Source organism: Trachurus japonicus, chromosome 6 (assembly GCF_045865225.1).
Source record: "Trachurus japonicus isolate A0001 chromosome 6, Traja_1.0".
NCBI lineage: Eukaryota > Metazoa > Chordata > Actinopteri > Carangiformes > Carangidae > Trachurus > Trachurus japonicus.
In genome coordinates this window covers 4,889,410-4,907,186 of record NC_140912.1, presented here as the reverse complement: position 1 = coordinate 4,907,186, position 17,777 = coordinate 4,889,410, and the positions used below count along the sequence as shown (strand labels likewise).

At 41.5% G+C, this 17,777-nt stretch overlaps 1 protein-coding gene across 13 annotated transcripts in view; it reads right to left on the bottom strand.

Moving 5' to 3' along the window:
* The window catches only part of LOC146985434 (pleckstrin homology domain-containing family A member 7-like), a 195,957-nt gene extending 183,331 nt beyond the window's left edge, over nt 1–12,626 (bottom strand). For 12 of the 13 annotated variants that reach the window (XM_085778396.1, XM_085778399.1, XM_085778390.1 and 9 more), the window contains exons 1-3: nt 12,449–12,626; nt 12,156–12,232; nt 11,930–11,987 (exon numbers count right to left, since the gene is read on the bottom strand). In XM_085778396.1, coding sequence (XP_085634522.1) covers nt 11,930–11,987; nt 12,156–12,232; nt 12,449–12,531 — 218 coding nt within the window. In that variant the 5' untranslated portion in view covers nt 12,532–12,626. The remainder of the gene's footprint in view (nt 1–11,929; nt 11,988–12,155; nt 12,233–12,448) is intronic. The other variant, XM_085778404.1, reaches the window with a different exon arrangement.
* Between the last annotated feature and the right edge of the window lie 5,151 nt (nt 12,627–17,777).

Sequence of the window (17,777 nt, the reverse complement as noted above, 5' to 3'; positions counted from 1 at the left end):
CCAGAGCAGGGAGCAAACAACGCATTTATTGCAGTTTCTTATGAGAGGGGTAGAGAGTGGACCCTATTTTTTTTTTGTAGTAAGTAGCGTTGCTTTTGTCAACGAAAACTGTGATGAAATATCGTCATCAACGAACCTTTATCACATGACGAAAACGAGACAAGACGCAACGTAATTGGTGGTCATGTGACGATCATGGAATATATAACGCAATATTGCTGACAAATAAAAACGAGACTAAATGTGGTTTACAAAATAAAAATGAGACGAGACGAGACAAAATAACCTTATAATGTTTAGTCACATTATTATTTTTATTTTGCAGTATTTCTGTTTCCTAGGCAGCAACGTCGCTGTCTCAATCCCCACTCGCGGCATTATTTAGAAGATGCAGCTGCGGTGGGTTATCGTTGACCACAATTTAAGAAAGAAGATATAATAAGATAACCATGTTTGAATTGTGAAATGGGTTTGGCCAGAGCCATAGTCTTGTTAGTTTGACTAGAAGTGGTTTCATCTATACCAGAGGTCTTCAACAGGAGGTCCTTGACCCCTACTGGGTCCGCAGAGGTGCTGCAGGGGGGTCATGAAACCTTTGGTTGATAGTACCATTTTGTTTGTTTTTTTGTTTCCACATTTATGCTTAGAATAAAAACGACAATTTGAATAGCTTCCATGCATGATTATCATTCAATTGAAAGACATTGTTGATATTGGCCTTGGTGTGAGTTAATAAGGTCTGTTTATAAATGGCAGTGGAACGACCATGAATATATGAACCTGTGTATTAATTGAATAGCTGAGTATTGAATCCAGGGTACGTTTATATAGGCTACTAGGCCTAGTTTAATATAATACACAATTTTATAAATATTTAAAGTAGGGGGTCCCTGCTTCATCTCTCCATCAGTTTGGGGGTCCTTGGCCTGAAAAACGTTGAAGACCCATGATCTATACTATACTGGGTAATTATACTTTATTGACTGGGTTAAATAGAATTACATTACTAGAAAGAGATTAAAATCATTGACTAAAACTAGACTAAAATGTCACCAGTTTTCATCGACTAAAACTAGATGAAAATAGTCATGGGTTATTCTGACTAAAATAAGACTAAAATTCTCAGACTTTTAGTCGACTGAAACCTGATTAGACAAAAAAAAGTATGAACGTGAAACTAATAAAACCTAAAATGTCAGTTTGACACAAAGACTGACTAAAACTAAAATTAAAACAGGACGCCAGAAGTAATAAGCTGCCTTTTTGTTTGGAGCATCACTGGACGGTTGAATCAGGCACTGGCCAATGACCATGTCTCTACCACTGTGATGAGTGGAGCAGCAGGATTAAGAGAAAGGACAGAGCTGAGGCCTGTAGGACACAACCAGCTGTCCTCTACTACCAACACTCATTTCCTGTATAACTCAGGTTAGCTCCCTCACTTTTTGTATCAGTGTGTGTGTCTGTGTGTGTGCATGTGTGTGTGCTCTCTCCCTCTCTCCCCCCCCGGCTTCCTTCAATCCTCTTCAGTGAAGCCAGTCATGCAGACGTTCCTGCAGGAGGTTTATCCCTCCTTGGATCTGATCGGCTCTGCTCCCCAGAAGCCCCCTGCTGGGAGTGGCTGCAGGATGGAGAGGAGGAGGAGGTAGGAGGGGTGGGGGGGGGGCCATCTGGAGGCCCCTCGGAGGGAAGGGAGAGTCACGCATAGGGAGGTCACGATTGCTTGTTTTCACAATTAATCGCGGTATTAAACGCCACAATTAGGCTAAATGATCGTAAAGATTCCTAAATACCGTCACTTTCTGATATTGGTATAGATGGCAATTAATGACTTGGATAGTTCACCCAAAATTCAAATTTCACTCATTATCTACTCACCCTCATGTCGACTAAGAGCTGTGAGAATTTTCAGAGTCCTCTGTGCCATCTCTGAGTTACGGGGGGGTCCGCGCAGCAGTATTTGTCCATATAATGGTTGTGAATGGATACCACTTTTCTTTGTCCAAAAAGACACACCAAAAAACATTCAAATACCTCCATGCTGCTCGTCTGTAATGTCCCTCTTGTATTGAAGCCCCGACATGAGAAATTGTTCCGCCGGTCACTGACACAGGAAGAGCAGTGCACCGAGACACTGGGAGCTTCCGCTACAAACAAGCTTAAAATATAGACTTGTTTAATTTCTTTCAGAACAATTTCTCATGTCGGGGCTTCAATACAAGAGGGACATTACAGACGAGCAGCATGGAGGTATTTGAATGTTTTTTGGTGTGTCTTTTTGGACGAAGAAAGTTGGTATCCATTGACAACCATTATATGGACAAATACTGCTGCGCGGACCCCCCCGTAACTCAGAGAAGGCACGAAGGACTGTGAAAATTCTCACAGCTCTTAGTCGACATGAGGGTGAGTAGATAATGAGTGAAATTTGAATTTTGAATGAACTATCCCTTTAAATATTTCAAATACTTCCCCCGGGGGATTAATAACTGGTCCCATATTAGATTAGAGATTAGCCTGGTAATGTAATTTTATTTTGACTATATTTCATTTTACACATTCATAGTGCTGTGAAATTTACTGATGCATAATAATCGTGATAATCGTAAACTGTAATTATTTCTCTGGCAATAATCGTACCCAGAAAATCTATCATCATGACATCCCTAGTCACGCATCATGTCTGTGAGCATCTACCTAGGTATGGGTGTGAGCAAACACAGGACGGAGGCACACAGAGTGAGACTGTTAGACAAACAGGTCTTATGCACACTAAGTGACAGCTCACCTCTGATAGAGGTATGTGTGAGAGCGGCTTTAGCTCCATGGAGGAAGGAGTTGTCAAACAAAGCAAACACGTACTTACATCGCACTTAACCACGGACGGACGTGAGAGGGGATTATTAAAGCAAGCCCAGGCAAAGAACAGGAACACACAAGTTTTTGTAGCACTACAGGGAAGCACGACTGAAACAGTCCACTAACATCAGGAGGAATGACTTCACTTTATGAGACACGCTACGGTAAAAAAAAAAAAGAACAGATATATCAAAAGCAAATGTGTACAAAGCCTGTAGACTGACATGTAACTACACTGCTCGGGGCTGCAGCAGGTGAGTCAGCAGCTGTCTGCAGCCGCCTCAGAGACTCAGTGACTGTCTGTGTGTTCAGCTCCACGGTTTCATCACAGCAGCTTCTGTACAGAGAGCAGCTTCTCCTCAGCCACTGATCAGACGTCTTATTGGTAGATGTGAATGAATGCCTCTAGGCAGCAATCACCTGTTGTTAATACCAACAAACCAACAAACCATCGACATCAGTCATATGGAACTTTAAAGGGATAGTTCACCCAAAATTCAAATTGCACTCATTATCTCCTCCCCCTCATGTGGACTAAGGGCTGGGAGAAGTTTCAGAGTCCTCCGTGGCTTCTCTGAGTTACAGGGGGTCTCGGCGTAGCAGTGCATGTCCATATAACGGTTGCAAATGGATACCAACTGTCTTCGTAACAAAAAGACACACCAAAAAACATCCAAATACCTCCATGCTGCTCGTATGTAATGTCCGTCTTGTATTGAAGCCCCAAAATGCGAAATTGTCCCGAGAAAATTAAATAATAATAATTTCAAATTATTAGTAATTTCAAGCTTGCTTTGTAGCAGAACCGGGAAGAGGAGCTTCGAGAAGCTTCCACTACAAACAAGCTTGAAATATAGACTTATTTAATTTTTTTCATAACAATTTCGCATTTCGGGGCTTCAATACAAGACGGACATTACATACGAGCAGCATGGAGGTATTTGGATGTTTTTTGGTGAGTCTTTTTGTTACGAAGAAAAGTGGTATCCATTTGCAACCGTTTTATGGACATGCACTGCTACGCCGAGACCTCCTGTAACTCAGAGAAGCCACGGAGGACTCTGAAACTTCTCCCAGTCCTTAGTCCACATGAGGGTGAGAAGATAATGAGTGAAATTTCAATTTTGGTTGAACTATCCCTTTAAAGGGATAGTTCAACATTTTGGCAAATTTGCCTATTGCCATAATCCCAATAGTTTTAGAATAGGTTCATTACCTTTAATTGTCTGTGCAAGCTGTTTTTAGATCAGCAGGGCAGAGACGTGAGCTGCACGGTATTTCCACGTTTCCCTCATTAAACTAAATACACAATCCAACAACTCAAACACGCTCTGGTGGACAAGTTGTAACCTGGACATTCACTACGCTATGAAATAATAGCGTATTATTATGTAATATTGCGACACATGAAGCAAATACTCAAATACTTGCTTTTGAAATCACTCCACCCAGCAGCCGGAACTACATTCCAGACACGTATTTGCCTCGAAAACATCTCCATCTTGTAATGTTACATTATCATTTCATAGCGTGGTGAATGTGCAGGTCACAGCTTGTCCACCAGACTGTTTTGGAGTTGTTGGATTGTGTATTTAGTTTGATGAGGGAAATGCGTAAATACCGTGCAGCTCGCGTCGCTGCCCCGCCAATCTAAAAACAACATGCACCGACAATTAAAGATAATGAACCTACTGCTATGACTATAGGGATTATGGCAATAGGCCAATTTGCAAAAATGTTGAACTATCCCTTTAAGTTGTGTGTGTGTGTGTGTGTGTGTGTGTGTGTGTGTGTGTGTGTGTGTGTGTGTGTGTGTGTGAGAGTGGTATAATGCACAGCATCTGCAATGCAGCAAGTTCTATATATGAAACTAAATATATTATGATAACAATAAATTAATTCAAAATTAATAGGAAAGCAATCATCATCCATCAGCACAGTGCAGTGCTGTCTGAACAATCCCCAGCACTTGTTACTAACCAGATCACTATGGAAGTAAGCCTTTAGTCTCTTTTCTTGGATGACTGTCACTACTTCAAATTTGTATGTTTAAACACATTCAGTCATGGATTTATTTTAAATCAGTCGACAATACGATAGATCTGAACTGTTTAAACCCCCCGTTGTCTGATCAGTGACTGTGATCAGACTCAAAGAGAAGCTCTGCCTTCCCCTGTGGCTGACGTTCATTTAAAGAAATGAACTTTAGGCAAAATTAAGCTTCATACTCACTGATCTAGTGAGTATGAAAGTAATAGCTGCAGATGTATGAGAGAGATCAATACAGACTTCAAGCTGTCAACAGGTTGTCGAAGAGAAGAGAAGAGAAGAGAAGAGAAGAGAAGAGAAGAGAAGAGAAGAGAAGAGAAGAGAAGAGAAGAGGGTGAGCAGGGGCAGTGGAGACAGAGACAGAGACACAGTAGGAGCTCTGCTGTTCTTTTTGCTGGTAATAAAAAGATGAAAAACATTTTTGGGATAGAAGACACAGACAGCGGTGCAGCCCTGGGGGAGTGTTATACAAACATGGCCTCCAGATAAATAGTCCACCTTCCATGTGAATAGGATATTGGATTTCAAGGTTGTTATTACTTCACCTTGTTATTTCTGTTCAACAAATACCATTCATAAACAGATTAAAAGGTTGGAGAGGGACACAGACAACAAACACATGTCCTGCTCAGGCAGAGTGGCAACAAACTTAGCTCAATGTACAAGCCAAACCTCTGTAGCTACCTGTAACCAGACAATTCAATTCATATCAAGATGATTGTGATTAATGAATGATTTCTTAATCAGTGTCTCTCTCTTTGGCAACATGATGGTGTTACCTTTGGTCACTATCTACGTTGCATCAACCACTGTCAGTTAGTGGTGACTGATAAGACCAGATAAGAAAGCAAGTCATCTCTGTTTCTGCTCCTTCCGACTACACAACACACCATCCTGAAGTTTTCTAACTGAAGCAGCCGACTGTCCAAAAGTCCAGACGGAGACATCAGACAAAGCGATGTCAACTAAAACCTGACAGTGAGGACACACCCTGAGGCTCGGTGTTTGCTCCTGTGTCATCCATGTCAGCAGCTTGGCCTCCAGTCAACCCGGACTGACATCAGGGAGACGGGGCGGAGCCGCATGAGTGAACACAGGACAGTGTGTTTGTATGTGTGCATTAAGTATGAATCAAATGATCTAATTCTAATTGTGGTTTAGAAACTTTTTGGTTAATTGCATTGCAGGGCTCCAGACTAACTTAATTTACATGGACCCTAACTTCGAGGGGCACAAGCAGATAATTTAGGGCTGCACACTGTTTGAATTGAAATCAAAGCAAATATTGACATTTCTTATTCTTTTCATTCATGATCCTCACACACACTGTGCCTGCCACCTGTAATGGCAGATTCCAGATTCTTTGAGTTGCCCCTTCCATGTTGCAACAGCCAAGATGCACATGCGCATGTAGATGAAAAAATTCTTGCACTGTCTCAAATTTTAGGGGCAAAACGCCTCCATTTAGGGGCAGACTGGAGCCCTGGATTGCCCCTAAATGAGAACATGTGAGCATGTTAATTTCAAAGGATACATCACCTGGTATTTATATCTGTTTCAGGTGTTGAAGGGGTTTTAAATGCAAATTTTTGAGAAACAATATGCAACATTCACCTTGATTTAGCCCTATTTGTGTACCCAATTTTGCTCTCGCGAGAAAAATACGCAATCTTGAGTCCTCTGGAAGCTACCTACTCACATGAAAAAATATTAAAACTTAATAAAGTGAAGTAATAACAGCACTACAGCAGGAAAAAAAATAGCGTTTCGCCTGTTTCACAGCTACCGCTTGCAGCGTGGGGGTGGTTTTCCCCCTGCCTGGCCCCTCCTCGGCTTCTTACTGACGTCAACAAGAAGCCCAATTAGAAATCGCGTTTTTTTCCTCTCCTGGTGAATTCATGGGGGAGGAGGCGAGAGTGAAGTTCTTTGCCCGAAAAACATGTCAGCTATTGTTAGTGACAGAGAAGATCGAGTTATACATGCAACCTGAAAAAATTTAAATTTCAGGTGACGGATGGTGGAATAATACTTAGGTGGATGTGTTCAGAGAGGATGTGGAGGATTCATTGAAAGAGAAACAGTAATTGGCAGTTGCATGTGTTTTATCAATGAGTGCCAACACAGAGTCTGAGTCACACATCGCCTGCAGATCAGGATTGATTCAGAGGAATTTTAATTAACATCTAACACAACCAGATACTTTGCAAACAGCCTGAATTCTGACAACGTTTCCTTTGAATCTAAAACCGTGTAAACTTGCAAAAAACTGGGAGGCATCAACAACGGAAACACAACTGACCCTTGGTCCCTCTTATCTGCAAAGACACTTAAATCTGTCAGCACAATAGCTCAGTGGAGACGAGCTGTAAAACACTAAAATCCCACTGAGGGAGTTTTAAGGAAATGACAAAACAGCAGATTAGTGTCCGAGTCAACACGTCTAACAGCCTCCATGTGATTTCTCCCTCTTGCAGATGATCACATGACTATTCAGCAGCAGCCAGGGGAAGTGGAGCCCCTCCTGTGATGGGATCAGACCAGCCATGACACCTGTCAAAACACTGATGTGCACCTGTCATTATTAATACATTATAACACTGGTACACTGGGTTAGACACGCTGTGTTCAAACTGATGTCAACTACACACCTGTGACGTTCCATGACCGCATCTTGTACAGTTTTGACACTACAGCGACTAATGTATTCACAACCGGCTCTGCTGCAGGACCACATTTAGCCGTCATGACACACACAGAGTCACAAGGTGAACACAACAGCAGCCACACACACTGCCGCAGTTGCTAATCAATTATCCACCATGGAGTCCTCCAAAACACACCCACACACAGAAGAAAACACAAACGTCACCCGGTGTGTCGAGACATGAGCAGGTCTACATCGCTGCTGAAAGCCACTCAGCTCAGAGAGAGGACTGTTGTGATCACATAGCAGGATGTGCTGAGCCGCAGGATGAAGAGAGACACACCTGAGTCTCCAATGGCACAGAATAAGAGTAAGACAATAATCATACAAGAGTAATTCTGCAGAGCATGACTGTGGCTTTAAGTAACCCTCAATATTATATCAGCCAAAACCCATCCCTCCATCCATCCTCTATCTGTGCAGGGTCAATAACCATGGTTCCATCCACTTGGCAATCAAATGATCTAAATATCAATAAAAAATATTAATGCAAATAATGCCAGCTCAAGTGCATTTCCATCTCAGAGCTTTAAATCCAATAAAAAGCCGTGTGTAATGACGTCAGGTGCTGTTTTGCGATCATATTGGTGCATCCAATTGTTTTTCTTGCAAATGAAGGTGTTTCCATTCACTTTTGTACTATATCACAAAATAGAAGGACATCCATCCTTCATCTTTAACTGTTTATCCGAGGTCAAGGTGTGACGAGCTGATGGAGTCGTTGCCTAGAAACCACTGAGCCATACGCACGCCAGCCAAGTTCAGTTGGTAAACAGGCTGTTGCACAAGTTCTAGACTACAGGCTGGTGCTTATAATGCGACATACCTGTCATCAGACGACAGTGGCGTGTAAACACTATTTTAATGCAGATTCAGATTCACCGCATGTTGAATCCTACAGACACCAGAGAGACCTGTCACCTGGGGTTTGTGAGCGGCAGCGCTTAAAAAACTGGTCTGGGAGATGATGACACTTCACATGAAGCCAGTCTGTCGCCTGTACACCTGCATCTTTCTTTGTTTACTCCACCGTGTCTTTGAACAGCTGGAATACAGAGAAGAATTGACATAAAACACGATCGCAACTCACATTTATCCTGTTTCCATCAGCATTTGTCGCATAAACTTTGTATCGATCAAGAGAAAATCCAATGAGATCAACCGTATTTTGCGATATTGATGATATTTAATCGAATTTTACTGTTTCCGTAAGGCATTATTAATTCGATATTGCTTAAAGGGATAGTTCAACATTTTGGAAAATTGGCCCATTGCCATAATCGCTATACTGTAGTCATAGGAGTAGGTTTGTTACCTTTAATTGTCGGTGCAAGCTATTTTTAGAACGGCGGAGCAGAGCCGCGAGCTGCTCAGAGCTAATGGGATTTCTTGGTTTCCCTTATCAAACTCATCAAATACACAATCCAACAACTCCAAAACGCTCTGGTGGACAAGTTGTGACCTGCACATTCACCACGCTATGAGATAATAACGGAAAGTTACGAGATGGAGTCGTTTTCAAGGTAAATTCATGTAAAACCACTGATGCGTGTTGTCTTCAGGGACAGTTTTTCAGCAAGCAGTCTCTGCATTTACCCAGAACCTTCCTCAATGAAAGAGGAAATAAGAAAGAAAGAAAAAATGGAGGGGACAGAAGGGTTAACCATATGATAATTCAAGCCGTAAACCTCTCACACTGAAATTGCACTTGAATTAACACAACAAGCTGCTGCTGCTGCTGCACAGAGGTCAGATCAACCAGTCCTCTAACCTCAGCATGGCAGTTTTTTTTCACACCTCTACCACCCAGGGGAGCATGGGTAAACACACAGACTGTACCAACTGTACCAGACCTTCATCACCATGGTTACCGCAATTAGCGATCATGGCTTGATTACAGTCTTTACTGTTATGGTTAATACAATAATAAGAATATAATTCACTTAAATAACAGACACAAGACAAACTGTTAGTCTTATTTTGGTATTGAACATCACTGACTTGTATAATATTCCTGTCCTGCCAATGCCACTATTTAAAGGGATAGTTCAACATTTTGGCAAATTGGCCCATTGCCATAATCGCTATAGTCATAGCAGTAGGTTCATTACCTTTAATTGTAGGTGTAAGCTATTTTCAGTACGGCGGAGCGCAGCAGCTGGCTGCTCAGAGCTACGCTATGGAGGCTAACGGAATTTCTTGGTTTCCCTCATTAAACTCATCAAATTCAACATCCCAAAACTCCACAGCGCTTTTGTAGACAAGTTGTGACCTGCACAACCACCACGCTATGAGATAATGACGGAACGATACGAAACGGAGCCGTTTTCGAGGTAAATACAGGGTAAATACGGAGACTGCTTGCTGAAAAACTGTCCCTGAACGCAACGCGCATCAGCGGTTTTGTATGAATTTACCTCGAAAACGGCTCCGTTTCGTATCGTTCCGTCATTATCTCATAGCGTGGTGGTTGTGCAGGTCACAACTTGTCTACAAAAGCGCTGTGGAGTTTTGGGATGTTGAATTTGATGAGTTTAATGAGGGAAACCAAGAAATTCCGTTAGCCTCCATAGCGTAGCTCTGAGCAGCCAGCTGCTGCGCTCCGCCGTACTGAAAATAGCTTACACCTACAATTAAAGGTAATGAACCTACTGCTATGACTATAGCGATTATAGCAAAGGGGCAATTTGCCAAAATGTTGAACTATCCCTTTAAGCTACATCACTATAACTCTATCTAGAGCCACCAGGTGTCACCTTGTCACAAAACACAACTCTAGTAATTGATTTTTTTTAAAAATTACTGATGAAAATTTTCTTTTAACTAATTGTTATTCTTTTAAAATTTATGATTAAAAATACCACACACAACCTTAAACAGAAAGCGAAACGCGTTGTTCATAATAAAAGTATATCAGCAGAGTCTTATCAGTGTGCGGTGGCCGTCTTTTTCTGTTGATTTTACGCACTCCTGCTACCCACCTGCACCTGAGGAACTGTGGCTGTGCAGGGAGATTTGCTTTTCTTCAACTCTATTCTATACTTTCACTTTCTCGACAATAAATCGAGTTCAAATAAAATGCAGCATATAAAAATATCTGAGCTGACGCATGACTGACAGCCGCGATCGCACGTGATCGGGGGTCGCCAGACATGATGTCAAAATGTGGTTACGAGCCAAAAAAGTTGGGAATCACTGACCTATGGACTGGTTTGAGGAGGGTCTGAGTTGACTAATATACAACTGTGTACCCTGTTATGGAGTCAGGTCTTCAAACTGTTAACATGTTGTGTAGAAATGATCACAGCAGTTTGAGGGTAAACTGGAGACAGATGCACTTTTGCAGATTTGACTGTGTATGATAAAAATGGCCTTTAACGTCTGCAGCAGAACCTTCAGCACGCGCAGCTTCAGTACCTGTAGCAGTAGCTTTATGGTGTTAACACAGCCTTATCTCTGAACCAGCTCTGTGTGGACAGCTGCTGCAGAAATGTGTAGCCTACATCCTGAAATACTTTGCTCAGATAGAATCAGGAGATTTGAAGCTTTCAAACAATTTACAGTTTGTCAAGGCCGTGTGACGACTAGTTCAATCAGTCTTCACACAGGCTTCAGTCCCACTGGCACAGACCTGAGTACATCTAAAGTAGCACTGCCAAGCTCCTGGCAGGTGGGAGAGTGTATTTTAAGGGGTTAATCCATAATAAAGATAATAGTCAGTTGCAGCTCTGGTGAAGTCACATAAAAGAGTAAGAAAAATATGGACCAATATTTTTTAATCTGACTTTTTTTTCTCTTGTACTAAAATGTTGATATGCAGCATCCATCAGGCTTTGGTTCCTAATACGCATGCAAATGAACATTTACACAAGCAACGGCTGAATGCAAAAAAAAAACAAAAAAAAAAGGTATTCAAAGTGGTTCTAGGATTTGAGCAAGGAAGAGGTAAAAAAAAAAAAAAAAAAATGTAGTGAAGCCAAATAAGGTACCACATGCAATCATTTACGTCACTATATCCATCATTAACCCTGTGAGGAGCATCCATCCATCCATTGCATAATTTGCACCAATGCAGGGAAAAAACACTGTGAGAACAAGCATATTCATTCAGCACATGAGGTAGGCTAAAACACATGCATCTCAAAACACAGCAGAGGGGTCATCACAGGGTCAGCAGGTTAGTCTCAGCAGAGTCACACACGTTTAAATCCACACTGGGAATTAGAGGCAGGAGCCATATTAAGCTGCACGGTAACTTCCAGTAATGCGCAGGCAGGTGACCGTAGCGGTGAGACAGACAGGTAGTAGGGTACTTACTTTATGAAGTAACAGGCTCCTTCGTCCGTAAAGCCTTCCTCCCACCCCCCGGGCAGGTCTGCAATGAGACCAGAGCACAAACACTTGTTGGAGAGACACCTGAAAGTTGTAGGCTACACTCAACTCAGCAAAGTAAACACAGCCTGGACAACAACATGAGCGCGCGGGGGTCAAGCGGCCGCCGCGCGCCGCGCACACAGCCGAGCCGAGCCGAGCTAGTAGCTACCTGAGCGGATCATGTGTCCAGAGTTGACCGGTTCACCGGAGCGCGGGTGCAGCCAGGTGGTGGTCCGCGTCTCATCGCTGCCGCACGGACACAGACAGCGGGAGAGGAGGGGGAAGGTGGTGGAGGAGGTGGAGGAGGAGGTGGTGGGGAAAGAGAGAGAGAAAGAAAAACACCTGTTACACCACCGGGAAGGAAACAGTAACAGCAGCAAGTAACTAGACCCCGCCAACTCCCGTTAACCCGGGGGAGACGGTGCGGTGAAGCGAAGCGGCCGTCCTCTCTGTCTGACTCACTGGATGAAGAAGACCCTGCCGTCCGCGCAGACCCCGTAGGACCAGTGTTCAGGTAAGCTGTCCCGCCCGAGAGGCGCCGCCATGATCCGCTCTCCAGTCCTATTTCATCTCAGTCCCTCTCCATGGAGTCTCCGGGGAGCTCAGCGATCACCACCGGTGCCAGCGCCGCCTTCAGGGACTCCTCCGAAACCCCGTACATCTGAACTCCACTGGTCAACTCGACAGAAGAAAGTCCCTGAAAAACATGAACTGCTCAGTGCACTGGTTTGACTCACTCAGTTACATAATTCACTCCTCCCAAAACTGTATTAGAAAATGTGAATATTTCTTAACATTTAAAGGTTTATAATATGCCTACAAATAGCTGAGACAAAATTTCACCATAAACATATGAAAATAAGAGAAATTGCCTATTATATATAAAATATTAAGTGCTGTTCATTTTACATTAGCAAGAGAACCCACGAGAAATGTTATGAAATAAGCCTTTGGTATCAAATCAAATTAATGATAATGATAATGATAATGATGCTGTGTGGCTTTGGGGTGTTTTCGGGAAGTTTTTAATATGTAACAATGCAGGGAAATGATTGTCAGGTCAACCATCCCTGCACATATGAGTAATTTGCAGATAGCCTATATTAATTTGTCACTATACAGTTAAAAATATGAGAGTGATGTTGATAGGGTTGACAGTTTGATTCCCTATGCTTCCTGTGTCCAACACTAAACCTCACACTGCTTATCAGAAATGTAATGATATTCTGACTTAATGCATCATTTAACTCTCTACAATAAGTAATTACTGGCATAATGAGCTCTAAAATCACCACTCAATGGATCCTGAAATTATTGCTTTGCATTAGTTTGCGTGTCTAAATAGGCCTAAGGGTTTTTTTTTTAATCTCTGTCAGGAGTTTTTATAGCTAATGTGTTTTTGCTTATGTCTGTAAAAAAAAAGTTTTGTTTGGTTCAGTCCAAACAAGTCATGCAAATCTTTAAGCAGTCAAGTTCTAAGTGTGAACACATGAAGACGAAGACAGCAGAATTGTTTTTTTGACATGGTACTGAATTCCTATTCCTTCTCAATCCGGCCCAGCTGCAACCAGCCTCTCAGTGGAGATGTCGCCACATTTTCAGCTGTACCTGAAGGCATCACAACAGACGGCTGGCATTGAGAGAAATGAGAGGAGAAGAGCAGCTGCCCACACAGGTGTGTTTCCCAGCAGTAACTGCGAAAAAGGTGAATGAAAAATGAACTGGATGTGGACTGTGTGTCACCTTTGCATTTAGACTTCATTAATTGGGATGTGGCTTATTATGGGATTAAAGATTTCTTCAACCAATTGGGAGGCTTGTTAAGAAAAGCTCTGCATTTAAGTGCTCTATTGATCCGCAGCCAAGTCAGTCTTTTGTTAGACACCTCATTTGCAGAGGGAGGATTTAAACAGTGGCTGTGTTCTGTTATAATGAAAATGATACCAAATGAAGTCGAGCCTCCGCAGTAGTAAATGCGTTAAGAAGTATTTTGCTAACAGAACGGATCTTGTTAAAACCATGTCTTCATTATTCAGACATGTGTTGTCTTGCCATTCACAATTTGTCATTTTCTCCACCTGCATTATTTGGTAAGATGTGACATTATGGGATACTTTTGTGACATAAACACAGGCAAAATATCTTTGTGTTAGAACCAAATCATTTATTTTACAGCACTGAGTGATGTAAAACCTTGTGTTGAACAAGTAATAATGAGTTTTGGAGGCAGCCTGAGATCAGAGTTGGCAGCAGGCTTTTCGGAACCGTTTAAGGGTTAACCCTTAAACGGTTCCTGTATCCTGGGGGATACAGACATTTGACAGGCTGTGGGGGGGGAGGGGCATTAAGTATCTGAACTTAATATCATGAGAAAGTCTTAAGGGGGGATGGGTAAAGTACCCAGGTCATGTGACTTTATGGCAGCATTCAAAACTAAATTGATACTTTTATGTCAAACTCCAAAATTGCTGCCTACGTGGAAAGAGACACTGGACATAAGTAAAGTGTTTTTCTTTTTCTTGTTAATTACATTTTGGGGGGATTTGTTTTTGAAATTATTGCTCTTTAAGGATAATTTTATGTATTCTTGTTGAAAAATAATGAATCACATTAACACAACTTTGATAAACAGGCATTGAATGTCTGTATCCTGGGGGATACGTTGTCCAGATAGGGGTATGTAAACAGGCATAATCACTCTCAGATATACTTATGTTTGGAAGCCTAAACTCTACAGATAATCAATAATATAAAGGTGTTAAAAGTTGAATATGCAGTATTACTAGAATACCACCATCTATTGATCAAGACAGGCAACAAATAATTAGAAAAGGGAGCGAACGACAGTAAAAGAGGGAGGATGTTCAGGTAATGATTAGAGTAGTATAGTGAATTCTTATGTAAAAGATCCAGTGATAGATACAGCATCTGTCTGCAACAAAACATGATGTGTTGTGGGGCGGTGTTTAGCTCAGTGTTGAGGCTATAGTCCGAATTGCAGGCGACCCCGGTTTGAATCCCGCGTTGAGCGGTCCTATCCTCCACACACAAACTTGCACACACACAGAGCCACAGAGAGTGGCTAATTAATTGCTTATAATAGGTTTTAAAAGTTCATAAATGAAATATTTGATAAATTGGTAAATGGCAAATTTATACCCTAAACGGGCAATGTATCTTGGGAGATACAAACTCTAAAATGAAAAATAAAGGTCATATTTTGAAAAAAATCATGAAATTGTGTTATTCTACCCTAGAAAATAGCAATTTTTTATTTTTCCCAATTTTTTATATATGCTTTCACTGTTAACTTAAACATTGTTGCCAAGGATGAAGGATCCCTATGACTATGACAAAGACAATGGAGAATATTCAACAGTCCGACAATAAACTTTACTGTAAAAAAAAAATAGTGGTAATATGTGTGTGTAAATATGCTGATGACTTAATGGTTGATGGTGGACATGAATGAACCTCGTTGTACATCACTACTATCATGAAAAACAGATCATAAAAAATATACTGTAGGAAAAAATCCTTTAAATTTTTTGAAAGGAAGAAGATGAGCCATTCCGGACCCTGATGGAGGCCACAGGTTCAGACATGAGGGTCTGACAATGACTTGTTTTGTGGCCTTTTTAGGCTTTTACTTCTCAGTGCAGCTTGGACATGTGAATTTGTACCAGAACCTCTAAAAAAAAAAGGATATCAGTGAAATTTTAAACTTTAAGTGTAAGTAAACTTAATGTGACATTCAGGCGGTCCAAGATTTAATGGTAAAAACTAAATCTGTCTGTTATTCAGTGGAAAAAAAACATAGCCTAATTGTTTTATTGAGAAAGTTACCTGGAGGGAACTGTGTAACCTGGTGTTAAATACAGTGTAAAGAGATGAAGAGGTAAACACAGTTCTTTTAGTTTGGATTTAGGTTCTCAATTTACCATAGTAGTATAACTTCTGGTTATTTACAGAGGAGCTTCTGCTCAATATTAAGCAAATAGTGATTAATCATCCATTTATTGCAGAGTGAAAACTGTTTTCACAGTGTATGATCAACTCAATAATTCTCTGTATTACTAAAAAGACTTTGGTTTATCAATAATTAATTTGTATTGAATCAATATTATTCCAGCTCTACAAGGTAATAAGGAGAAATGTATAGAGCTGTAATATGAAGCATTAGCCTTCTCCACAGCCGACACAGCCGTCAGTGGGAAGGTGATATCCAACGGTAACGTCAGCCTTCTGGCATGTCTGTCAGGCTCTGATGTTTACATGCAGCAAACATGTTATCATTGGTTTTCCCCAGTGGTTCATTAATGTAAATAGGAGCCTGAGTCACCTGTCAGACACAGTTTACTCTCTGTCACTCTGAGCTCTCTGGTATTTCATCTTTCCAGGGTGACTCCAGATTCACTGAGACGTGTGGTGACGTGCTCGTGACAACATCCTGACACATTTTCCGTGCAGCCCTGTTATTCTGAAATGCACACTTGCGACAAAGACAGTTCACCTGAGTTGTTGTTAAGTTCACGGTCGGCAGGAATTTTCCTCACTGAAAACAGTAATTTCCCGAAGGGTGGAACACAGTGTGAAGACCAGAGAGGCTGCGCTGCTATTCATCACAATGCTCTTCATTTACCAATCTCTGGAGCATGGGATTTAAATGGAAAGGAACAAGCATGGCTTCTTTTTTGTAATTTCCTTGTTATGTAGTCATTTGTAAATTTCTCAATTTCAGGCTGATGTGCCAGACTCGCTGACAGCCCATCGTCAGGCCTAATTCGACCAATTATCCAAAACACCCTGATCTTACCAGCAGTGAATATATTTTTCTCTTCTGGTGACTTAAGTGTGCATGTGTTTGACTTCTTCTCCTCCCTCCTCCTCTCCTCCTCTCAGTTTGGAGGCACCTCAACAACAACAAAAGGAACTCCTGACGAGGCAGAGTGAGCTGAAGGGCAGGTGGAGGTCAGCACACACCGCCACACCGCTGGAGGCTCAGGGGGATTTTTCCTCCATCACTCCTGTGTGTTTGTCTGAAAAGATAAAGTGCTCACATACTAGAGAGAACAATGAGAGACTAATCCAGCCAAGTTATGATATCATGGGCTCACGAATTTGTAGTACTGCGGCGTGTGTGTGTGTGTGTGTGTGTGTGTCCAGGTGCCTGCTGTTCTAATGCTGAGCTCTTTCTGCAGATTTGTAAACAGAAACACTTCAACACACGCACACAGAAAACTGTGCATACAAAATGTCAAAGTCACAGTTCATTAACCACATGTAAACAAGGGAGTTTTTTAAAACTATATATTTTAATTGTATTAATATCAATAATATTTGAAAGCCCTATTTCTTCAGTTATTCATTTCTTTCAGATTCATTTACAAAGCCACAATAAATTGGCAGAATAAAAAATAAATCCTCCAGAGACTGACTGTTATTTGTAGTTTGTAAGTTTGTTTGCGAATCCTGGACCAGGGCTGATCTCAGTTATTATGGATTACTGTAGGCTATTTATTTCGCATTTATACAATTTCCCACCATGTCATCATGTTGACTTTATTACAGACATTTCAACTGTTTGTCATCTCCCTGTGTTCAGTCATAACATTTGCTACTCATGATGCTCCAGGGCCAGGAAGAGCAGTTTGATCCTCACGAGCTTCTGGCAGACACTCGTATACACTATGCTCTGTATGCTGAATTTAATATATCACATTTAAAGGTACATTGTGTAGGAATTACTCCCATCTACCGGTTGTATAATATCGCAAGCAACTCAATCGTA